At 49.9% G+C, this 23,584-nt stretch overlaps 4 protein-coding genes and 1 non-coding gene across 8 annotated transcripts; 2 read left to right on the forward strand and 3 right to left on the reverse strand.

Moving 5' to 3' along the window:
• Positions 1-1,873: 1,873 nt before the first annotated feature.
• Positions 1,874-4,714, forward strand: UBXN1 (UBX domain protein 1). 3 transcript variants are annotated; one of them, XM_046016093.1, is made up of 10 exons: positions 1,874-1,946; positions 2,055-2,142; positions 2,282-2,335; positions 2,425-2,519; positions 2,616-2,685; positions 2,922-3,113; positions 3,208-3,259; positions 3,404-3,517; positions 4,221-4,413; positions 4,574-4,714. In XM_046016093.1, exons 2-10 carry the CDS (start codon positions 2,084-2,086, stop codon positions 4,621-4,623), a joined length of 879 nt encoding a protein of 292 aa, XP_045872049.1. In that variant the 5' UTR covers positions 1,874-1,946; positions 2,055-2,083; the 3' UTR covers positions 4,624-4,714. The 3 variants fall into 3 exon arrangements, with proteins under 3 accessions (XP_045872049.1, XP_045872051.1, XP_045872048.1); XM_046016092.1 differs by having other exon boundaries at positions 1,875-1,946; positions 2,425-2,531; XM_046016095.1 differs by lacking the exons at positions 4,221-4,413; positions 4,574-4,714 and adding an exon at positions 3,811-3,862 and having other exon boundaries at positions 2,425-2,531; positions 3,404-3,600.
• Positions 4,715-7,075: 2,361 nt separating this feature from the next.
• On the reverse strand, positions 7,076-8,160 carry LOC123949677 (ubiquinol-cytochrome-c reductase complex assembly factor 3). Its single transcript, XM_046017246.1, has 2 exons — positions 7,953-8,160; positions 7,076-7,865 (listed from the first exon to the last, which is right to left on the reverse strand). Exons 1-2 carry the CDS (start codon positions 8,070-8,072, stop codon positions 7,716-7,718), a joined length of 270 nt encoding a protein of 89 aa, XP_045873202.1. The 5' UTR covers positions 8,073-8,160; the 3' UTR covers positions 7,076-7,715.
• Positions 8,161-11,737: 3,577 nt separating this feature from the next.
• Positions 11,738-13,795, reverse strand: CSKMT (citrate synthase lysine methyltransferase). Of its 2 annotated transcripts, XM_046017244.1 has the most exons (3): positions 13,701-13,795; positions 13,132-13,414; positions 11,738-12,973 (listed from the first exon to the last, which is right to left on the reverse strand). In XM_046017244.1, the coding sequence occupies exons 2-3, from the start codon at positions 13,196-13,198 to the stop codon at positions 12,318-12,320; spliced, it is 723 nt and encodes a 240-aa protein (XP_045873200.1). In that variant the 5' UTR covers positions 13,199-13,414; positions 13,701-13,795; the 3' UTR covers positions 11,738-12,317. The 2 variants fall into 2 exon arrangements, with proteins under 2 accessions (XP_045873200.1, XP_045873199.1); XM_046017243.1 differs by lacking the exon at positions 13,701-13,795 and having other exon boundaries at positions 13,326-13,691.
• LOC123950185 lies at positions 13,491-13,639 on the reverse strand. Its single transcript, XR_006820176.1, has one exon. It is a non-coding gene; the product is annotated as a small nucleolar RNA SNORA57 (small nucleolar RNA).
• A 21-nt stretch (positions 13,796-13,816) lies between the features above and the next one.
• On the forward strand, positions 13,817-17,882 carry C8H11orf98 (chromosome 8 C11orf98 homolog). The gene is made up of 4 exons (XM_046017245.1): positions 13,817-13,908; positions 14,055-14,179; positions 17,349-17,446; positions 17,533-17,882. The coding sequence occupies exons 1-4, from the start codon at positions 13,870-13,872 to the stop codon at positions 17,640-17,642; spliced, it is 372 nt and encodes a 123-aa protein (XP_045873201.1). The 5' UTR covers positions 13,817-13,869; the 3' UTR covers positions 17,643-17,882.
• The last annotated feature ends 5,702 nt before the right edge of the window (positions 17,883-23,584 follow it).

Below are 23,584 nucleotides of genomic sequence, written 5' to 3' on the forward strand. Positions count from 1 at the left end.
CGGGGAGCTTGCCTCTCCCTCTCGGCCCTACTCCCCTGCTCATGTTCTGTTTTCTCTCAAAATGAATAAATAAAAAAGATCTGAAAAAAAATGACGTGGTACTATACAATTAAGGATATATATATATATATACACACATACATATATATATAATATATATATATTTTATCACTGGACCTCAGGATACATTTAGAATATATGTGTTCTCAGGGCACCTGGTTGGCTCAGTGGGTTAAGCCTCTGCCTTCGGCTCAGGTCATGATCTCAGGGTCCTGAGATGGAGCCAAGCGTTGGGCTCTCTGCTCAGCAGGGAGCCTGCTTCCCTCTCTCTCTCTCTGCCTGCCTCTCTGCCTACTTGTGATCTCTCTCTCTCTCAAATAAAATCTTAAAAAAAAAAAGAATATATGTGTTCTCTCTAATACGCTCGCCATACTGTAGTGAATACTGTGTCCCTGTTTTATTTGCTTCCTGCATTTCCTCAGCATTTATTCATTTACAAACGAGAGGCCCCATCTCTCATTATTCAAGACATGCTCTGTGTATTCTCATTAACTCTTCACAGTCTTTCAAAAGATAGGATCACCTGGGAGGAGATGAGAAATTTGAAGTTCTAAATGGTTTGAAGCTACAGGTAAGGAATTGAGTTAGGATGCCCAACTCCAAAGCAGGTGCTCTTCACTCCACGATGGAAAGGCAACCCAGCATAGTGGTTCCGTGACTGCATAACGCATGGTTGTGGATCCTAGCTTGGCTGCTTACCAGCTTTGTGACTTTGTCTCCTTTTTCTCTGTTTCCTGTGACTAATAATAGCATAATCGTATAGATTGTTGTGATGATTGAATAGGCCTTAGTCACATAAGTCTTCAGTGGAGCTGGGACGTGCAAAGGGGGTGGTCAAAGCAGGATTCCTTTAGAAAGCAAATCTTGGGTCCCATCTCCCAAATGCCTGGGAGTTAAGTAGTCCCACAGAAGAGGCGGGACATCCCAGGCAGAGGGACTGTTAGGTGCAAAGGGTCTGGAAGAGCAGGAGGGTCTGTTTTGTAATATGCACGTTAGCAGCAAATGGTGGGAGATGAAACGGCGCACTAGCCACGTTTCCATGGTACAGTCTTTTTTTTTTTTTTTTTAAGATTTTATTTGATAGTGATCACAAGTAGGCAGAGAGGCAGGCAGAGAGAGAGAGAGAGAGGAGGAAGCAGGCTCCCCGCTGGGCAGAGAACCCGATGCGGGGCTCGATCCCAGGACCCTGGGATCACGACCTGAGCAGAAGGCAGAGGCTTTAACCCACTGAGCCACCCAGGCGCCCCTCCATGGTACAGTCTTGCCAGGCACCGAAGGCAGTGCTTAGTTATTCTCACTTTTCCAGAGAGGGCTCTAAACAAACAAACAACAAATAAAACGGAGGAAACCAGCCTAATAGCACTTAAATTTCATCCTAAGTGACTGGGGTGTCATGGGGAATTTTTAAGCACGGAGGTGATGACAGGATCAGATAATTGTGTTCTGCAAAGATGCATTTGTCAGTGGGGCGGAGGATGGCTCAGTTCCCCGGAGAGAATGAGCTGGTCAAAGACCGTGTACATTTATTTCTATGGCTCCTCATCAACATTGCCAAATAGCATTCCAACCGGTCGACGGCTTGTTACATTCCGCCCACGGGTTTCAGGGCCGCACCCCCCTTCTTCCCCACCGCCGCCAGGCGTGCCAGCTTGGCTGCGGGGCGGAGGAGAGTTGGCGGGGTGGGGGGGCGGTGCGCCTCCGGAACCGCGAGTCGCACGCGCCGCCCACCCCGCCCGCGCCAGGTCCAGGCGGCTGGGCCCGGCCGGTGCTTTCTGGCTCTCGGCGGCACCCGTCCACGCCTGCCTCCACGTGACCCAAACAGATCCGGGCACTTCCGTTTCCCTCGGCTTTCTTCTCGGCGGTGTCCGCTGAGGGTCCAGAGCCGGGTAAGTGAGAGAGCGCCCAGCTGGGGCGTCGGGGGCGGGACCGCGCGCGGGCCGGGGGCACCCCGCGCTGACCCCCCGCCCTGCGCCCTCCTTCTCGCCCTCCCCCAGATCCCCGCGGAAGCGGCGGTGGCGGCGCCATGGCGGAGCTGACGGCTCTGGAGAGTCTCATCGAGATGGGCTTCCCCAGGGGACGCGCGTAAGGCAGCCCCCCAAACCCTGGCCCTCGGGGATCGCGGACCTGTCTGGCCTTTCCCCTAGCCTGGCCTCAGGCTGCACGCCCCAGCCTGACCAGCACCATGGCTCGCGGGCGCTATTCACGGTGTTTCTGCCCCCAGGGAGAAGGCTCTGGCCCTCACAGGGAACCAGGGCATCGAGGCTGCAATGGACTGGTGAGAGCTCCGATGGGGTGGCAGGGGCCTGGGGGACTTCTGGGAGGGCCAGCGTCCGTGTTAACCTCCTTCCCGACTTCCCCCGCCAGGTTGATGGAGCACGAAGACGACCCCGATGTAGACGAGCCGCTGGCGACGCCCCTTGGACATGTCCTGGGAAGGGAACCCACCTCCCCGGAGCAAGGTGGCCCTGAAGGTCCTGACTGAGGAAACCGTGTTGGTTATTCACGAGGGGCTTGAGGAGGATGAACGGGCAGTAACACTGATTGCTTGTTTGTAGGAACGGGCTCTGCTGCTGGAGAAGGCAAACCCGTTTTAAGTGAAGAAGAGAGACAGGAACAGACTAAGAGGTATAGTAAGGAACAGCGTCACGTTTCTGAGGGTCACCTTCCACCTGTCCACAACACACAACTCTGATGAAAGAACCTGGAACTTAACACTCTGCCTCTGTCCTGTCTTGGCGGTGTCTTTTTTGTTTCTTTCATCTCTTTTTGGACACGTGTTCCGGTATTTCGTTTTGAATCCGTTATAAACTCACCTCGATCTGTGTCCATCTCGTTTGAGCTCTTTCTTTTCTGCAACATAGGATGTTGGAACTGGTGGCCCAGAAGCAGCGGGAGAGGGAAGAAAGAGAGGAGCGAGAGGCTTTGGAGCGGGAACGGCAGCGCAGGAAACAAGGGCAAGAGCTGTCAGCTGCCCGACAGCGGCTTCAGGAAGATGAGATGCGCCGGGCTGCTGAGGAGCGGAGGAGGGAAAAGGCTGAGGAGTTAGCAGCCAGGTCTGGGTGATGCGGATGTTGGATAATAGATGAGACGGGAAGCTAGGTTTGCTTTGTCAACATCTGACCTACTTTCTTCCTGTCTTCTTTTCAGACAGAGAGTCCGAGAAAAGATTGAGAGAGACAAAGCAGAGAGAGCCAAGAAGGTAGGTGATTGGGAAGACACTGGGTAAGGAAGTAGGTGGGTTAGTAAAAAAATTCCCTTTCTTAGCTTCAGAGGGAAAATATAGGCGTACGATGTTCCTCTTACGAGTGGGTGAAAGCCTGACCAGTTTTCCTTTGTCTTCCAGTATGGTGGGAGTGTGGGTTCTCGGCCTTCTCCACCGACAGAGCCAGGTCCTGTTCCCTCCTCTCCCAGCCAGGAGCCTCCCACCAAGCGGGAATATGACCAGTGTCGCATACAGGTACTGATTCTAATTCCTGTCTTGCTTCTGGGACCCCCTTCACTGGCCTATAAGTCACCTGGCTCAAAGCTTTATTCAGTTAGGTTCTCTTTTTTTTTTTTTTTTTTAAAGATTTTATTTATTTATTTGACAGAGGGAAATCACAAGAGAGGCAGGCAGAGAGAGAGGAAGGGAAGCAGGCTCTCCGCTGAGCAGAGAGCCCGATGTGGGACTCGATCCCAGGACCCTGAGATCATGACCTGAGCCGAAGGCAGCGGCTTAACCCACTGAGCCACCCAGGCGCCCCCAGTTAGGTTCTCTTTGCCAAACCTTTTCCTTCTTTGTAAATGACTTTTGAAATCCTATCTCTTCTACTCTTGGAAAGATTTCAAACTTCTCTTGACCCAGTCTTAATTTAAATCCGTATCTCTGTCTTACTCAGCAGTTACCTTTTTAGTTGTTCATGTTTCCACTTAGTTTATTACACAGCTATTTGCATGGTGGGCTATTTAGGTATTTTTGTATGAACTTATCCTTGTGTGTGTTAAACTGTGAGAGAGCTGCAGCCTTACAGAGTTAGGGAAGCAGAGAAGTGGTGGTTCATCGGCTGCTTCAGATAGTAACTATGCTGGTTCAGTCTCTCGATGCAGTTCTTGTTGTCCTTATTTGGGCACCACACTCAGTTTTGATGCTCACAACAGTGTATTTCTCACTTGCCCTCCAGGTCAGGCTGCCAGATGGGACCTCACTGACCCAGACGTTCCGGGCACGGGAACAGCTGGCAGCTGTGAGGCTCTACGTGGAGCTCCACCGCGGGGAAGAACCTGGGGGAGGCCAGGACCCTGTGCAGTTGCTCAGTGGCTTCCCCCGGCGGGCCTTCTCCGAGGCGGACATGGAACGGCCTCTGCAGGAGCTGGGTATGACACCTGGGACCAGGAGCAGGGGTTGAGGGAGGGGAGGGGATGCCTGAGAAAGGAAGGAATGCCAGAAGAGACTTGGAGATGGCGTGAGGCCACAAATTTTGGGGGGCCAAAGGCAAGGATCTTTGTGGTCAAAGCTGTCTCTTTCAATCTTCAGGACTTGTGCCTTCTGCTGTTCTCATTGTGGCCAAGAAATGTCCCAGCTGAGAGGCCTTTATCCCACCCTCCCTCTCTGACCTCTTCGTCTTTGATAAAGCACTGACATCTCCTTCCTAATAAATAGACCCTGAGTTCTCTATGTGCCTGACTCCTTTCTGAATGGCTGGGAGGGACAAAACTGAGGCAGAGGAAGAAGCCAAAGGGAAGGCATTTAGGATAGGCCCTATTTTTCATCTTGATGTTTTTTTCATTCTTTTTTAAAAAGACTTTATTTTTGCGACAGAGAGAACGAGCATGGGGGAGAGGCAGAGGTGGAAGCAGACTCCTTGATGAGCAGCAGGTCTGATGAGGGTGTCCATTCCAGGATCCTGGAATCATGACCCGAGCCAAGGGCGGGCGGTCAACTGACTGAGCCAACCAGGTGCTCCTTTTTAAAGATTTTTTAATGTATTCATTTTGAGAGAGAGCAAGAAAACGAGCAGGGGAGGGGACGGGCAGAGGGAGAGGCAGGCTCCCCAATGAGCAGGGAACTCCATGAGGGGCTCCATCCCAGGACCCTGAGATCACAACCTGAGTTAAAGGCAGACACTTAAAGATTTTATTTATTTGACAGAGATCACAAGTAGGCAAAGAGGCAGGCAGAGAGAGAGACGGGGAAGCAGGCTCCATGCTGAGCAGAGAGCCCAGTGTGGGGCTCGATCCTAGTACCCTGGGATCATGACCTGAGCCAAAGGCAGAGGCTTTAACCCACTGAGCCACCCAGGTGCCCCTCAACTAAAAAGTTTCTAACAAACTTGGTAACAATATTTGGGTCTTTTTATTTGCTTGGGAAGTTGAGAGGGGAGAATTATTGGGGTTAGGGGAGTACAATGGATAGCACTCTTTGCTCCCATAGGTAAAAAGCAGTGCACAGGTCTGAAATCCTTATTCCTATGCCTTTTCTCTTTTTTTTTTTTTTTTCTTTTCGCACCATCCACCTGCCCCTGCCTTGACTTCTTGAAGCAGCCTAGTTACCTCTTTAGTAAAATAAGGACGATAGTACCTGTTAATTCAGATTATTGTGGGTGTTACATAATGGTGATAGGGGGCTTTAGCACACTGCCTGGCATCTAATAAGTTTCCAGTAACTATTAGCTACTAAAAGGGTAATTAAAAAAAAAGATTTTTAAGACAGAACATGAGCAAGGGGGAGGGCAGAAACAGGTTCGATCCTAGGACCCTGGGATCATGACCTGAGCTGAAGGCAGAGGCTTAATGGACTGAGCCATCCAGGCACCCCTAAAAGGGTAATTTTTTTTTTAATGTAGCCATTCACAAATGGCCAGAGGAGCAATGCAGTGACCTTTGCAAGTGCATTTCCTCCTCACTAAAAAGCACTGAGTACTTACTATGCACCACACAGTTTTAACTGCTGTATTAACAGAGATAAAAAGGCAGTTAACCTGGGAATAGGTACAAGTATCCCCTTTTAGAGACTGGGACACCAAAGCACGTGGCTTGCTGAAACCAACACAGGTAACCAACAGCAGAACCTGGCCACACCTGGGGAAGCCCGACTCTAGGGCTCAGGCTCTCAACCTCCAGGCTCCCACCTCAGTCCCTCAGTGCTGCTGATCCCCTCCCCCTAATGCTCCCTCAAAGAGCTGCTACCCTTTCCCCTCTCATTGCCAGGCTCAGAAAGAAGCCACAATTAAACTGAAGATCACACATAACAAATGTGTTTGGCTTAGGGGTTCACCATCCACCAGCTAAAACCGCCCCACTGCTGCCATCCGGGTTTGGACCTCAGTGTTACCAAGCTGTACTTACTGTTCTGGCCTTTTTTTCTTCTTTCCTTCAATTGAAATCTTGCTTGGAACCACAGGATGGAAGATAGACAACAGGTGTACCTGGGTGGCTCAGCTGGTTAAGGGTCTCTTAGCTTTGGCTCAGGTCATGATCTCGGGGTTGTGAGATTGAGTCCCCCCACTTCCCACCACCTGCACTGAGCAGAGTCTGCTTATGATTCCCTCTCATCCACCCCACCAGGGTTTTTCAAATAAATTTTTTTTTTTATTAAAGATTTTATTTATTTGTCAGAGGAGAGAGCAGCAGGCAGAGGGAGAAGGATGCGGGGCTCAATCCCAGGACCCCAGGATTTTGACCTGAGCTGAAGGCAGACACTTAATTGAGCCCCCAGGCGTCCCTCAAATAAATCTTAAAAACAAACAAACAAAAAAACCCCCACAGACAACAGGGAGTGAATCTGTTGACTTGGATGTGGGGTGTGACCCAAATGCCAGCTTTATTTCCTTACTTCAGTGGCATCTGCAAGAGAGCCATAACTGGATTCAGAGACTGAACTACCTTGAAATCCTTGGAAGGGGAAAACCCTCCCCTACCTTTATTGAAGTGATGCTCTGTGCCAAGCAATGCACTTTACATTTCCAAGTTAATCTTTTTACAACAACCTTCAAGATACTTATCACCTTTTATGAAACAGCACTGAGGCTCAGAAAGGTTTTGTAACAGGCAGGACTTTAATCAAGATCTGTCTGACTCAAAGCACGCTCCTTTCACTCAGCAATTTAAATTGGCCTCCAACGGTTCGGTAGCCCCAGAAAGCATCACCGCACATGCTAAATACCAACAGCCCCTCTCCAACCTCACCCAAAGTGTCCTCCATGGGCATCTACTGCTACAGGATTTTCCAGGATAGTTCTGATTTCGAGAATGTCTCCTGGTTATCACCGAAAGGCCACTCAGACCACATGACCTGGCTTGTGTTTGGAAAACGTGGTCGTTGCAGGGCCGGTGGGACCCACAGTCATCCGCGTCCCCTACACGGATCCCCAGAACACTCTAGACACAGGCGTCAGACCGCAGGGCTCACTGACCGGACGGGGGAACGTGATTTATTGGTTCCTTCAGTTGGCCACATCCCACGCCCCGGCCCGCGACGCAGGACGGGAAAGCGCTATCAGTGCAGCGTCTGCGGGTGGAGGCGGGACGTGCTCACCCGGCGGCGGCTCCTGGGGTCTCAAGGAGGCCTGCGCGCGGCATCCCGGATCCGGACTCCCTACCGGGCCTACGGGGGAGAAAGGCCGCGCCGGACTCATGCGCGGGAGCAAGGTGCCAGCGCCCACGAGGGAGGTCCGGGCTCACGCCGACCTCCCGCCGCCGCCGACCATCCAGTTCTTCCTCCAGGCCACGTTCTCCTGCGTAGTCGCTGCCTCCTGCAGAGTGGCCAGCACTAACTCTTTGGTCCTGGTTGCCTCGTCCCTGCGCCGCGGGTCCTGCTCGGGTATCTCCTGCGGGCAGGAAGGTTCGCCGTCCTGACCCCCCAGCCCGGGGCTCTCCGCCCGCCCGCCCCACCTCGCACCCCCCGTTACTCCCACCTTCAGCATCGCCTGCTTCTGCTCCTCTCCCGGGGTCACGAGGACAAAGAGCGCGGAGCCCACGCCAGCCCCCGCGCCCAGAAGGGCACCCACGATCAGCGCTTTGCGCAAAGTCTCCATGGCCCACCGCGCGACCGGCGAGGAGGCCCTCTGAAGCTTTCGCCGCCTGGGAAGCCGTCCACGGCGTCTCACCGCCTCCCGCGCAGGCTAGAGCGGCCCGCAGCGGAGACCATAGAGAAGGGGCCGGGCTAGAGAGGGCCTGGTTGGCCCAAAGCGCTTGCGTCTGAAAGGGCTGGTTTAGCCGGGGTAGTTGAGCGTGTCCCAAAGCGTTGCCATCGAGGGCTGAGCTCTGGACTCATTGTCAGGAAATCCAAAGCGGGATTGCTAAGGGGAGAGTGCGTGTCGGCCTGGTTGCTGTGGGGTTTGCAGTTGCCCAGTTCTGAAATTTCCAGGTCGATTCTGTACTCTGTAGTTTCCTACAATGATTTGTGCGTTTTCAGAACAGCGCGTACTGGACAGCCAGATGCTTACATACATCAATCTACTTACCCCCTCCAAATTCCCTCAATTTATGAACAAAAACCCAAAGCCAAGTGCACTGGGTGGGAAAAAATACTTCTTCTTTTTAATTTTAAAGTAACGTTCACACCCAATGTGGGGCTCGAACTCACCACCCAGAGATCATGAGTGGCAGGCTCCACCGCTCGAGCCAGCCAAGCGCCCCCGTTAAACTTGTTAAAAGTAAATTTGTTGGAAGCGCCTGGGTGGTTTGGTCAATTAAGCATCTGCCTTTGGCTCAGGTCATGATCTCAGGCTTCTGGGATGGAGTCCCACATGGGGCTCCCGGCTCAAGCGGGGTCAGCTTCTCCCTCTCCCTCTGCCCCTCCCCACTGCTCGAGCTCTATCTTTCAAATAAGTAAATAAACTCTTTTATAAAAAAAGAGTAAATGTGCTGTTTTTCTCATCATGGTATACCCTTGCACCCGCCCCCGTCACCCCATGCCAGTGAAACCTCTGAATTGGAGTAACATACTGAGTTCTAGTTTGGAAAAGAAAGCACCCCACCGTTTAGGTGGGTAACTCTGGGCAAGTCATTCAAGTTCTTTGTCCCCTGTTTTCTGCATTAGAAAATAGGGCTGATGACAGGCTCTATCTCATAATTTTAGGATAATTAAATGAGATTATATGTAAGGCATTTAACATTGTTCCTGTCAAATTGTTAACACCATATAAATATTTGTTAAATAAGACACAAAGAAACATGTCAAATCAGGAGACCCAGGAATCAAAGGAATCAAGAAATTTCAAGTTTGTTGGCAAAGCTCTTCACTCACAGGGCTTTCATCCAGATACCCTTGTTGACCCCTCCCCCCCTTCCCAGTTGTCACCCAGGGAGCGAGGAGACATATTCCCATATTCCTCCAGGGAGGAGGTATTCCTCCATCTCTTGGGATTTTCCCCTCCCCTGGAAGGCCCATAATCTCCTAGCTTTACATTCTCTTCTCAAAAGTGATTAAGGGGCCAGGCTCCAAAGATTAAAGGAGCAGTTTCTAGAGTGTACTGAGCAGGGGTACTCCACTTTGAGTTCAACCACTCCACGCTCCAAGGATTTGCACCCATGGCCCTTGTGCCAGGGAGCAGTGAGGATGGGCCTTGGCCTAGAGATCGCCCAGGCTCCTCCCAGCACCCAGAAAGTCCTCGGCTGATGAACCCTCTGCAGAGGGACAGAGGGGAAATTGTCAGGGTTGAAGGTCACCAGGATGCTCAGGTTAGTACATCCCCACCCTGTGCTCCCGCTGCTGGCTCATCCTCCAAGTTGGTCCAAGCGTCTTGCTATCCTGATTCAGGCTGTCTCTCAAAAGACCCCCCTGCCCTCCATCGTGAGTGAAGACAGCGGGGAGCTTGGCTGGCCACATGACGAGCTGTTGCTGCTCACCGATGAGGAAGAGGAGGCCGAGGTCTTCTTCCAGGACCAAAGTGAAGAGCCAGGTGAGGGAGGCAGCTGTGGCAGTGCAGCCATTGTGACCGGGATGTTCTGGGCAGGACTGAGATGGAAAACTTACTTGTGTCCCCGTACAGGGAAACAGTAGGTGCTTAGGAAATGGACCGGAAAAGGAGTAGAGGTGGAGAGAAATTCAAGGTATCTGGCAAAGTGGAACTTTAGAGGGAAGTTCTGATGTCAGATGGGTGATGCCTTTTAAATATTTTTAATTGCTTAAAATATTCACAGTTTGGGGCGCCTGGGTGGCTCAGTCAGTTAAGTGTCTGCCTTCAGCTCATGATCCCAGGGTCCTGGGATCCAGTCCTGCACCAGGCTCCTTGCTCAGCGGGGAGCCTGCTTCTCCTCTGCCTGCTGCTCCCCCTGCTTGTGCTTATTCTCCCCCCCTGCCCCCCCTCCCCGTGTCAAATAAATAAAATCTTAACCCACTGAACCACCCAGGCGCCCCCAAATAAATAAAATCTTTTTTAAAAAGTTCACATTGTTTGTTGTGGGGGGAAAAATAATAAATTTATCCTAAATCAACTACCCAGAGATAAGTCACATTTTGGATGCCTTATCTTTTTTTTTTTTTAAGATTTTATTTATTTATTTGACAGAGATCACAAGTAGGCAGAGAGGAGGCAGAGGTGGGGAGGGGGGTGGGGGGGGAGGCAGGCTCTCCGCTGAGCCAAGAGCCCAATGCAAGTCTCCATCCCAGGACCCTGTGATCATGACCTGAGCCAGACAATTAACGGATTGAGCCACCCAGGCTGCCCTGAAATTAGCCTCTTGATTATAGTTGCTATATTCTTTTTCTAGTAACAAAAAAACACACAAATTTCTTTCAACTTTTTTTTTTAAGATTTTATTTATTTGACAGAAATCACAAGCAGGCAGAGAGGCAGGGCGGGCGGGGGGGGGGGAAGCAGGCCCCCCACCGAGCAGAGAGCCCAATGCGGGGCTCAACCCCAGAACCCTGAGATCATGACCCTAGCCGAAGGCAGAGGCCTAACCCACTGAGCTACCCAGGCGCCCCTGTTTCATATTTCAAAGTCAGTAATAGGGCTGCCTGGGTGGCTCAGTTGTTAAGCATCTGCCTTCAGCTCACCCTCTCTTGCTATCTGTCATAAATAAATAAAATCTTAAAACTAAGTAAATAAATAACATTTTTTTAAAAGTCAGTAATAGATCAGAAATATTTTTCATCCTTAATGGGCTCTTCCAACTGCTCTTTCCCCCAGGCTGGACTTGGAGCCCACTGGACCCCAGATCTCCCTTAAGAACCTTTAACCCAGAACTTGGCTGGGGGCAGGAATATGGAGAACAAGAGGTCTCCTGGATTCCTGAGGACACAGAGTACCATGAAGCCTCCAGCCCCTGTCCTCTGTGGAAGCCAGCAGCAGGCTCCCATGTTTGTCAAAGCTGTTTTGTGGAATATTCACATCTCCTGCCTCCCAGAAGCTTTGAAGGTAAGTCTTCTTCAGTCTCCCTCAACATTTCGGTGATTTGTTGAGGCCGTTCTGTGGGTTCTTTCAGTCTTCACCCTTCTATAGGTGAGGCCACTGTCTCACAAAAGTCAGTCAGTACTGGGATTTGGATTAAGAACGCCTCGGTTAAAAAACTCCTCTAATGGGGGCGCCCAGGTGGCTCAGTCGGTTAAGCATCCGACTCGGTTTCAGTTCACGTCATGATCTGAGGGGTTTTTTTTTTTTTTTTTTTTTTTTAAGATTTTTATTTATTTATTTGACAGAGAGAGATCACAAGTAGACAGAGAGGCAGGCAGAGAGAGAGAGAGAGAGAGGGAAGCAGGCTCCCTGCCGAGCAGAGAGCCCGATGCGGGACTCAATCCCAGGACCCTGAGATCATGACCTGAGCAGAAGGCAGCGGCTTAACCCACTGAGCCACCCAGGCACCCTGATTTGAGGGTTTTAAGATGGAGCCCTGATTTGGGTTCTGCACTGGCCATGGAGATGGCTTGGGATTCTCCCTCTCTCTCTAGAATAAATAAATCTAAAAACAAGCAAACAAAACCCAAAAAAACCTCAAAATAACCCACAAAACTCCTGTTTTTAGGAGTTCCAGTTTATTGGGGCTGGAGAGTGAATCACTGTACCTTCTCTATTTAGCACCCCTCTTGTGCCTGCCATTGCTAAATGCTCCATATTAACCCATCATCATCTGTAATCCCCTAACTCTGGGTTATTATTCCTACCCTGCTGTCCGTTCGTGAACCAGGGGACAGAAACATTCCATACTCTGTGTACCCAACTAGTAAATGTGGAGGCCAGGCCTCAAATCCTCGCTTCCCAGCCATCTTACAAAGTTGAAAAGCTGTCCATCAGCCTCCTCACCCAACAGAAAAATTTGGGTCAGGACTGAAGGCTTTAATGAGAGCCTTGAACCAAGTATGCAAAGTAAGTCATGCCCCCAAAAGGGCCTAGCTCCTGCACAGTCACACTCCAGCCCGGGGACCCTTGCTCCAGGTAGGGAAGCCGCACATCAGGGTCCTCGTCTGAGAACTGAATCAGGGTCCCCTGGGGACTTAGGACTCGGAGGCACTCTGACAGAAGCTGGTAAGCTCCCTCCGGACCGCCACGGGCAACAGCATCCCAGGTGCCTTTATCCAGCACTAGCTGGAAAGAGCCTGAGGAAGCCACTGGCTCCAGGTTCTGGGCATCAGCCTGCATAAAGTGGAGTCTGGAGGCAGGATGCCCAGGACACAGGGGTGTTTGGCCTTCGCCACCTTCCAGGAGACGTTTCATGTGGGCAATAGCCACAGGAGAGAAGTCCACCCCCAGCACATCCACGGGATGTGGGCACTGGGTGTAGAGGCCTGTACACAGACTGGAGGTCCCACAGCCCACGTCCAACACCCGCAACGGGCAGGCAGCCGCTGTCTCCTGCAGGAGCGGCAGTAGCAACCCCTGGGTTTCCTCATACCCAAAGAACCAGTCGAACGTGGGGACGTGGCCTTTTGGGGTATCGGCATGGAGCTTATCCCAGAGGCGACGGTCGGCCAGGCAGCTACCAGCCAGGGAGCCTGTGGACACGAGGGGAGCACACGTGTCACCCACCGGCCTAGTTCCATCAATACGCTGCAGAAACGGTGCAATGTACCCTGGGGTTTGAAGAATCAGTTTCAGGGTCTAGACTCCCAGGTTCCTAAGAGCCCTCCCTCCCACTATCCACTTTCCCTACCCGCCAAAGCACGGCGCGCCCCAGCCGCCAGGGTCGCCACGTGGAGGGTTCGGCGCAGCGCCGCCATCTGGAGATCCCGGCAAGGTCGGCCAGAGAGCCTTCAGCGATATGCCGCCCGCACCCTTGCAGGAGCCTGCGGTCCAAGAGAAGAGCTGCAAATTCCCCTTTGTGGAATAACGCGTACCGACACACACCTATTAGGGTACGATCGTCCTTTATTGTTTGCAACCGGCAGTTAAAGAGGGAACACGACAGCTCCGGCTCCAGGGGCGGTTCCAAAGACCTGAAATCAAAGGAGAAGGCGTGAGCGCACGAGGGAGGAGCCTGCAGAACCTCCCTTCCGCCACGCTTCCCGGAGGCCGTGTCCCGGCGCTTGAGGATAGAACCGGCGGACTGGACGCCGCGGGCACCGAAGACATGACGCCGAGGGGGCCAGAGCCCTTTCCCTCTGCCTCCGTACATTACGGGGACCGGGACCGCACACCCGACCCCCGCCAAGAAAAGGAGGGTGCGCAGGCCTCGCCCAGAACCCCCACCCTAGCACGCAGCTCTGCAACCCAGACGCTGACCTCTTCCGTCCCCGTCCCGCGAGAGACGGCTAACACTGCGGAGCACCTTTATATAGGCTCAGGACCCGCCCCCGAGCTGCTATTGGCTCGCGGAGGCTGAGGGGCGGGACCGACGCTAACGCTACGCAGAAGCGCGACACGGTCTCGGAATCAGGTTCGCTGCGCAGCTATGGGGGCTCCCGGCGGAAAGATCAACCGGCCTCGAACGGTGATTGTGTGGGAGCCCCGACTTTGTTTCCTCAAGCATCCTGAAGGCCTCTCCTCTCTCCAGAGATGGGACCTGTGGGCTGGAGTCGCCGGGGGCGGGGTCCCGGGTCGCGACTTCCGTCTGATTAGCATCTTCCTCCCCCTTAGGAGCTGAAGAAGAAGCTGTTCAAGCGACGGCGGGTGTTGAGCCGGGAGCGGAGACTGAAGCGCCGGGTGGTCGGGGCTGTGATAGACGAAGGGCTGATCACGCGGCACCACCTGAAGAAGCGGGCGTGAGTGCCAGACCCTCTTCGCTTTGCTCCCCACCGAGTCCTCTTTCCCCGTCCTGCCCCCTTTCCCAGTCCTGCCGAGCTCCCCCGCAAGTATCCGCTCTGCTTTGCGTGTGCACTGGCGTTTATGTAAGCAGGGTTTGCGCTTCCACTCTGCTGGCCCGTCACAGGGCCGGTAGCCCACAACCTCTCTGGGTCTTGGACCCCACCACGAATGTAAGAACTGCCCACTCAACCACCTCCCCAGGTAACATTGTACGTCCACATGGATTATTTATTTATTTATTTATTTATTTATTTATTTATTTGACAGAGAGAGAGAGAGAGGTCACAAGTAGGCAGAGAGGCAGGCAGAGAGAGAGGGAGAAACAGGCTTCCCACTGAGCAGAGAGCCCGACGCGGGGCTCGATCCCAGGACCCTGAGATCATGACCTGAGCCGAAGGCAGAGGATTAAACCGCCGAGCCACCCAGGCGCCCCCACATGGATTCTTTATAAATAAATTTAAGGCACACACGGGACGCCTGGGTGGCTCAGTCTGTCAAGTGCCTGCCTTCAGCTCAAGTCATGATCCTAGGGTCCCGGGATTGAGTCTTGCATCAGGCTCCTCGCTCAGCTGGAGCCTGCTGCTCCCCCTGCTTGTGCTCTCTCTCTGACAAATAAATAAGATCTTTAAAAACAAAAACAAAAAAGGCACATAAGTGCGCATGTACTCAATTCTCACAAAAGTACCTGTGGGATTTTGTACTTTTCAAGCCCCCCGCCCTGCCTCCCAGCCTTGGGGAAGACTTCACATCCCATTCTTCCACTGATTTTTTCATTGTAAATACAGTTTTGTGGTATAATAAATAAATATTTGGTCTGATTCCAGGCACAGAGCTTCTAAAACCCTTAGAATTTCCTGAGTGATCGAGTGTCTCTTATGGCCCCAGGAGCCCCTTTTGAGCACCCCTAGGTTAATGCTAATGATAACTTAGAGTTAGTTAGCCCTTAGGTGGGGCTGGTCTCCAGAAAGACCAGGTGAGGAGAAGTTTGGGAATTTAAGCTGCACCCACCTGGGAAGATTAAGTTCTGTAAAAACTCTTGAATAATAGAGATTTGACGAGCTTCCTTGTTAGTGAATGGGTGGAGGTTCAGGGAAAGTGGGGAGGGTATGGAAATGCCCGGATCTTACCCTGTGCGTCTCCTCCATTTGGCTGTTCCTGAATCTCATTCTTTTACCATAAATAAGTAAATGCAAGTAAATGTTTCCCTGAGTTCTGTGAGCTGTCCTAGCAAATTATTGGGTCTGAGAAGGGGATCGTGAGAACCTTGATTTATAGCTGGTCATTCAGAAGTACAACACTGGGGCACCTGCGTGGCTCAGTGGGTTAAAGCCTCTCTGCCTTGGGATCGAGATCGAGCCCCGCATCGGGTTCTCTGCTCAGCGGGGAGCCTGCTTCCTCCTCTTTCTCTGCCTGCCTCTCTGCCTACTTGTGATCTCTCTGTCTGTCAAATAAATAAATAAAATCTTTAAAAAAATTAAAAAAGGAAGTACACCATCTGAAGTGGAGGGCGGTCTTTTGAGACTGAGCCCTCAGCCCGTGGGATCTGATGCTATCTCCAGGTAGAGGTGTCAGAACTGAGTCAAATTTGTAGGATTCTCAGTTGGTGTCTGCCGAATTTGAGAATGCCTTGATGTGGGACAAGCCCCACACCTTTCTGGTGTCAGAAGTATAGAAAATAGGAGTACCTGACTGTCTCAGTTAATAGCGCATGCAACTGTTTTGTTTTTTTTGTTTGTTTGTTTGTTTGTTTTTTTAAGATTTTATTTACTGGGGAGGTTGAGTGGCTCAGTCAGTTAAGCATCTGCCTTTGGCTCAAGTCATGATCCCAGGGTCCAGAGATGGGGTCCCACATCTGGCTCCCTGCTCCCTCTGCCAGCTACTCCCCTGGCTTGTGCATGCTCGCTCGCGCGCGCTCTCTCTCTCTCTCTCTCTCTCTCTCTGTCAAATAAGTAAATCAAAAGAAAAGAAAAAAGAAAAAAAAAGATCATGACCTGAGCAGAAGGCAGACACTTAAGTGACTGAGCCACCCAGACAACCCGAGCATGCAACTCTTGATTTCAGGGTTGTGAGTTCAAGCCCCATGTTGATTGTGGAGCCCCCTTAAAACATAAAAATATTGGGGCACCTGGGTGGCTCAGTGGGTTAAAGCCTCTGCCTTCAGCTCAGGTCATGATCCCAGGGTCCTGGGATCGAGCCTCGCATCGGGCTCTCTGCTCGGCAGGGAGCCTGCTTCCCTCTCTCTCTCTCTGCCTGCCTCTCTGTCTGCTTGTGATCTCTCTCTGTCAAATAAATAAATAAAATCTTTAAAAAAATAAATAAATAAATAAAGCATAAAAATATTGAAAATAGAGGAGAAAAATAGCTTTCCCTTACAAGTTTCTGCCATATACCAAATTTTAACATTTAATGGTAAGTACTTTATATATGTATGGGAGTAGTACTAAGAATGTTGATGGCTAAGTGTTGGAGAGATTTAACTCACTACCACGGAGCCCAGATTTTCAGTCTTTTTACTTGAATCCAAAGACGTTGTCAAAAAGACAAAACAAGGGGCGCCTGGGTGGCTCGGTGGTTTAAGCCACTGCCTTTGGCTCAGGTCATGATCTCAGGGTCCTGGGATCGAGCCCCACATCAGGCTCTCTGCTCAGCAGGGAGCCCTGCTTCCCTCTCACTCTCTCTGCCTGCCTCTCTGCCTACTTGTGATCTCTGTCAAATAAATAAATGAAATCTTTTAAAAAAATAAAAATAAAAAAAATAAATTAAAAAAAAAAAAAGACAGGGACACCTGGGTGGCTCAGTGGTTTAAGGCCTCTGCCTTCGGCTTAGGTCATGATCCCAGGGTCCTGGGATCGAGTCCCGCATCGGGCTCTCTGCCTAGCAGGAAGCCTGCTCCCCCCTCTCTCTCTGCCTGCCTCTCTGCCTACTTGTGATCTCTCTGTCAAATAAATAAATAAAATCTTTAAAAAAACAAAAAATAAATAAATAAATAAATAAATAAACAAAATAAAAAAAGACAAAACAAAACAGAACAAAAAGAAACCCAAAACAAAGACCTTTTCAATACCTAGAACCAACCCATGCTGATTCAGGTTAACCTGGATTTCCTCGCTCCGTCCACCCCTTCAGGTCCAGTGCACGTGCCAACATTACTCTCTCTGGGAAGAAGCGCAGAAAGCTCCTCCAGCAGATCCGGCTGGCCCAGAAAGAGAAAGCAGCCATGGAAGGTGAGGCCGGGTCACCGAGGCGGGAGGTAAGGGGGCAGCCTGGGTTCCTTGGGGTTCTTAAATGCTTCCTCTTTGCTTTTGCTCAGTGGAAGCCCCCGCCAAGCCAGCCAGGACGAGTGAACCGCAGCCCAAGAGGCAAAAGAAGACGAAAGGCCCCCAGGATGTAGACATGGAGGACCTTGAAGATGAGAGCTGAATCTCTCACCCCTTCCACCCGAAGGTTCTCAGCTGGAGCCAGAAGGACTCTGGTTGTTTCAGAGGACTTTGGAGGAAGCATTGCCCCTTTTTCATTCTCCTCAGATTCCTCTTCCTTGCTGGCCTAGTGGTCTGCCCTGGAGAGGTGTGTTGAGAGGAAGAGAGTGGAGAGGAGAGACTGGAGAATGGGGCTCCCTCGCAGTCAGCTCCACTTGTAATAAAGCCCTAGAGTTCTTCCGGAGAGGCGTGTGATTTAATGTGGGAACGAACGGGAATGGGCCACAGGAAGGGGGGGGCTATGGGCTTGGAAATGAGACAATTAGGATGTAAGACCCATGGAGTTCACTTGAGCTAAGCAATGAGAAGCCAGGCTCTGTGATGTTCCCATCCCCCTGGTGGGTGACACTCCCAACTCTCCATTTCCGACAAAAATACAGATTATTACAAAGATGGTAGATGAGGTAAGGGTCCTGATGTCAGCCGTGCCACTGCCTCTGTGCGAACAGAGGGGCCAAGTCACTTTGTCGTGTTTGTCTCCACATCCTTTGGTGGATTTTATACATATAGAATTTAATTTTAAAGACTGATTGATTTGGAGCACTTAGGTGGCTCAGTGGGTTAAGCCTCTGCCTTCGGTTCAGGTCATGATATCAGGGTCCTGGGATCAAGCCTGGTGTTGGGCTCTCTGCTCAGCGGGGAGCCTGCTTCTCCCTCTCCCTGTCTACTGTGATCTCTGTCTGTCAAATAAATAAATAAAAATCTTTGTTAAAAAAAAAAAAAAAGATTGAGGTGCCTGGATGGCTCAGTGGGTTAAGCCTCTGCCTTCGGTTCAGGTCATGATATCAGGGTTCTGGGATCAAGCCCTGCATCAGGCTCTCTACTCGGCGGGGAGCCTGCTTCCCCCTCTCTCTGCCTGCCTCTCTGCCTACTGTGATCTCCTGTCTGTCAAATAAATAAATAGAAATCTTTGTTTAAAAAAAAAAAAAAGATTGAGGTGCCTGGGTGGCTCAGTGGGTTGGGCCTCTGCCTTTAGCTTGGGTCATGATTACAGGGTCCTGGGATCAAGCCCTGCATTGGCTCTCTGCTCAGTGGGGAGCCTGCTTCCCACCCCCTCAAGCCTGCCTCTCTGCCTACTTGTGATTTCTGTCTGTCAAATAAAGTCTTTTTTAAAAATTTTTTTTCAAATATTTTACTTATTTGACAGAGAGAAATCACAACTAGGCAGAGAGGCAGGCAGAGAGAGGGGAGAAAGCCGGCTCCCTGCAGAGCAGAGAGCCCGATGCGGGGCTCGATCCCAGGACCCGGGGACCATGACCTGAGCGGAAGGCAGAGGCTTTAACCCACTAAGCCACCCAGGCGCCCTGTCAAAGTCTTCCTTTTTTTTAAATAAAGTCTTTAAAAAAAAAAAAAAGATTGATTGATTGATTTTAGAGTTGGAGGGGGGCAGAGGGAGAGGGGAAGCCAACTCCCTGCTGAGCCCTACAGGATTTTTTCTTTTTTTTTAAGATTTTATTTATTTATTTGACAGAGATCATAAGCAGGCAGAGAGAGGGGGAAAGCAGGCTCCCTGCTGAGCAGAGAGCCTGACTCAGGGCTTTATCCTAGGACCCTGCGATCATGACCCGAGTCTAAGGCAGAGGCTCAACCCACTGAGCTACCCAGGCGCCCCCCTACAGGGGTTCTGTCTCAAAACCCTGAGATCAACTCTTGAGATCATGACCTGAGCGGAAACCAAGAGTTGGGTGCTTAAACCGGGCACCCCTACTGGTTATATTTTTAATTTTATTCTGAGTAAACTCGATGCTGGTCTGGAACTCGTGACCCTGAGATCAAGAGGACATGTTGTACTGAGAGCAGCGGGGCACCCCAGGATTATATTTCCAATAAACTGAGAACGAAGCATTATTTTTCCCATTTAGCATTCAGAACTTCTGTTGCAAGCCAGGGCTGGGGTGTTTGCTTAAAGTGAAAAGCTACCTGTGTGGAGGTGTGTTCAGCAGAGGAAAAGCATATTCCCTCCGTCCTGTTTAATCAGTGCAGGCTTCCTGGAAGAGGGAGGGTCTGGGCCCAGTGTTGCATCTCCCAGCCCAACTTCATATTTTGAATTTCAAACCTTCAATAAAGTTAGGAAATTAGTACAATGAACCTTTACATACGCACTCAGATTTACCAATTTTTAACATTTTTCTACACTTACTTGTTCTATCTCTATGCACTTGCAAATATGTATGTGTCCATAGATTTTTGTCTTTGCTGACTCATCTGAAAGTCCATTGCAGATGAGATTTTACCCCTAAGAACATTCTTCTATGTAGCCAAAATACTACTGTCGCACCTAACACATTTAACATTGGCTAATATTGACTTTTTCATATTTGAATTTCCTTAGTTTCAACAATATTCTTTTTTTTAAGACTTTATTTTTTTTAAAGATGTTATTCATTTATTTGACACAGAGAGAGAGATCACAAGTAGGCAGAGAGGCAGGCAGAGAGAGAGGGGGAAGCAGGCTCCCTGCTGAGCAGAGAGCCAGACACAGGGCTCAATCCCAGGACCCTGAGACCATGACCTGAGCCGAATGGAGAGGCTTAACCCACTGAGCCACGCAGGCGCCCCAAGACTTTATTTTTAAGTAACCTCGACACCCAACACAGGACTCAAATCCACAACCCCAAGATCAAGAGTCACACATTCCACCGACTGAGCCAGCCAGGTGCCCCAGAAAAGACATTTTTAATATTTTGGTATACCCATTCTTCATGATTTTTGTTCTACCCCTGTATCTAAGGCAGAAGGAGCTTGCTGTGTTGAAGAATTTCTGTATCTAGCATTATGTTAAGTCTTTTAATAAGTGGTCTCAAGTGATCTTTGTAAAACCTCTGGGAGACAGGAGACATCATACCCATTTTACAGATGAGGAAATGTGCTTCAAACATTTGGGTCACTGTCGCAGGGTTACGTTACTGATAAATAGCAGAGATCAATCTAGATCTGTCCAACACCAAAACCAGGCACCTTTAGATTATGAAATCCTCAAGAGCAAGGACCACATAATACTCTCATTGCTGGAGAACTTACCTGGTTCAAAAGTCTCCTTTTACAGATCCAAAGTTGAGGCTCTGAGATGGGAAGTGTTGGGTCCCAATTTGAAGCACTGTTAGGAGCAGAAATTGTCTCCTATTACTGTTCTAGAACAGATTTTGCTAGGAGGTAATATATACACTTTGTAAGTGACTGCACTTCTAAAATGTAAGAACAAGAAAAGAACCATAATTAGTCCTCTAGCTTTTAAAATACAATCACTTCAAAAGTGTTGTTGGAAAACCAACCTCCGTGCTTCAGATCCAAAATACAGCAGGAAGACAAGGGTTTGGGATAAAGAGGAAAATAGGTTTATTGGCTTGCCAGACAAAGGAGCCTGGAACAAGCTGTGGCCCTCAAAAACTGTAAGCCCACTGGGAGGAAGGGGCTCAGAGGAATGGGCTGGGGGGTTTTATAGGTAAATACAGGATCTAGCTGGTTTCTCTAGGAATTGTATAGGTGCTGCCCGACTCCTTAGTCCTTTTCAGGGTGGTACCAGGTTCCTGAAATAAAACGCTAAAAGAGGTGGAGAGGAGGTTTGGCAGAGAGGAAAAAAGTTACTTTAAAATCAAGCTTTGCCGAAGCATTAGTACAGCCATTTTGATCTTTGTTCAAGTTTTTAAGTGTCTTAAGTTGTTTATATTTTTAAGTGGTTTCAAAGGTATCTTCAGGAACTGCCATCTGGTATCACTCTAACTCACACTTCCACTGAGAGCAGTAAGCCTTCTGGCCTCAAAACCAATTTTCCTTTTCATTTATTTAACCAACTATTAAGAACCTACTACGTGCCTGGCAAACACTGTTGTAGGGGGTGAGGAGTAGCCTTCAACAAAACAGGCAAATTTCCTGTTGTCCAAGAGCTGATTTTCTGGAGTTTATTCAACAGACGTAATAAAAATAATGAATGCTTATATGGTGCTTACTTAACCATTGCAGGTCACTAAGTGCTATACAATGAATGATGTGGGGAACAAAGGCTAAATAAGTACAGAAAAAAAATGAAACTTCCTTACAACTTACAGTTGTAAGAGTACTTGAGACAGGCAGAGTGACCTTCCTCCAGGAACTCAACTGCTTCAATGGTAATACTTTGCTAGAGGCAAAAGGCAACCTTGGTTTGATCTTAGCCTGACTTCCAGGATCCTCTAAGTCTTCTTTAACATATACAAATCCCTTTGGAAATGTCCTTCATCTCTATTCTCCCCTTCAACTGCCCCCACCAAGATACAAGTTAGCAATCATCCTCCAAGCATATGGGCCACTGATTGTCATCTGAAGGGTCTCATGACTAAAGTTCTACTAGACAGTAGTGAACGACCCTCAAGGTCCTGGAAACTTTAGAGATTTACGCTCTCCCTCGCCCCCTCCCAACTTAAAAATATATAATCAGTCACTCCTCACAACCCCAGTGCAGCTCTTCCTGCCCACAGTTCCCTTCCCTGTGCTTTTAAAAAAAACCCATCTTTTTTGCACGGAAGATGTCTCAAGAATTCTTTCTTTTTTTTTCTTTTTTTTTTAATTTAAAATTTTATTTATTTATTTGTCAGAGAGAGAGAGAGAGAGAGCACAAATAGGCGGAGTGGCAGACAGAGGCAGAGGGAGAAGCAGGCTCCCGCCAAGCAAGGAGCCCAGTGCCGGACTCAGTCCCAGGACCCTGGGATCATGACCAGAGCAGAAGGCAGCTGCTTAAGCAACTGACCCACCCAGCCGTCCCTCAAAAATTCTTTCTTGACCGTTGGCTCCCGGAACCCAACATTTCACATCAGTGAACATATTCCCTTGTTTCAGTTTTCACAACAAACCTGCCTAGTAGTTGTACTATGATCGTGCTCATTGGGGAAGAGGAAATAGGAACAGAGAGGGTAAAGAGAGTGGGCAGCCAGTACGTGGAAGAGCTGGAACTTGACCTGGACCAGACTGGCTGTTGTGGGGGCTCTTCAAGAGGTGCCTCTGAGCTCCTCATATAGTTACCACACTCCCTATCTGCAAGGGAGAGGAGAGGTCCTGAGTTGGCAGGCTGGAGAGAGAGCAAAGACTAAACAATGAAGACTAAACAGAGGGACAGAATCAGAGGGACAGAGGGACAGCCAATGACTGGGAGAACACCTATAGCCCGGCCAGCCCAATTTATTTTGGGCTTCCTCTCCTTCTCTTTATTTCCTTTTCCTCTCTTAGGAGTCCCCCCCGCCCCATTCTCTCTCTCCTTCTCTCTCTTAGGCTCCCACCCACCGTGGAGCTCAATGCGGGGCTTAAACTTGCGCCCCTGAGACTGAGAGACCTGAGCTGAGATCCAGACTCCCAGGTTTTTTTTTTTTTTTTTTTTTTTTAAGATTTTATTTATTTATTTGAAAGAGAGAGAGAGAGAGATCACAAGTACGCAGAGAGGCAGGCAGAGAGAGAGAGGAGGAAGCAGGCTCCCTGCCGAGCAGAGAGCCCGATGCGGGGCTCGATCCCAGGACCCTGGGACCATGACCTGAGCCGAAGGCAGAAGCTTTAACCCACTGAGCCACCCAGGCGCCCCCAGACTCCCAGGTTTAATCGCCTGAGCCACCCAGCTGCCCCTCCCTCCTTTCTTTCCGTCTTTTTACCGGTTTCCCCTTCCCTTCTCTCCTTTAACTGGTTTTTCCGTTGTCAGTGTTTGTTTACTTATTTAATATCGTCACTATTTATTGATGAAATGTTTCCCAGGGCTTCATTAAAACCTCGTGAGTTGAACACTTTGCATTTTTGGCTTTCGGCAAAATAATTAAATCCAACTGGGAATAGCAGCAGCTAGCTTCAGTTTGTGTCTTAAACGCCCTTTGGGGGTAAAACGGCTTGGTTGAGGCCGGGTCAGCTTCTCGCTGTCACCGTCGTGATCCC

Source organism: Meles meles, chromosome 8, assembly GCF_922984935.1.
Source record: "Meles meles chromosome 8, mMelMel3.1 paternal haplotype, whole genome shotgun sequence".
Lineage (NCBI taxonomy): Eukaryota > Metazoa > Chordata > Mammalia > Carnivora > Mustelidae > Meles > Meles meles.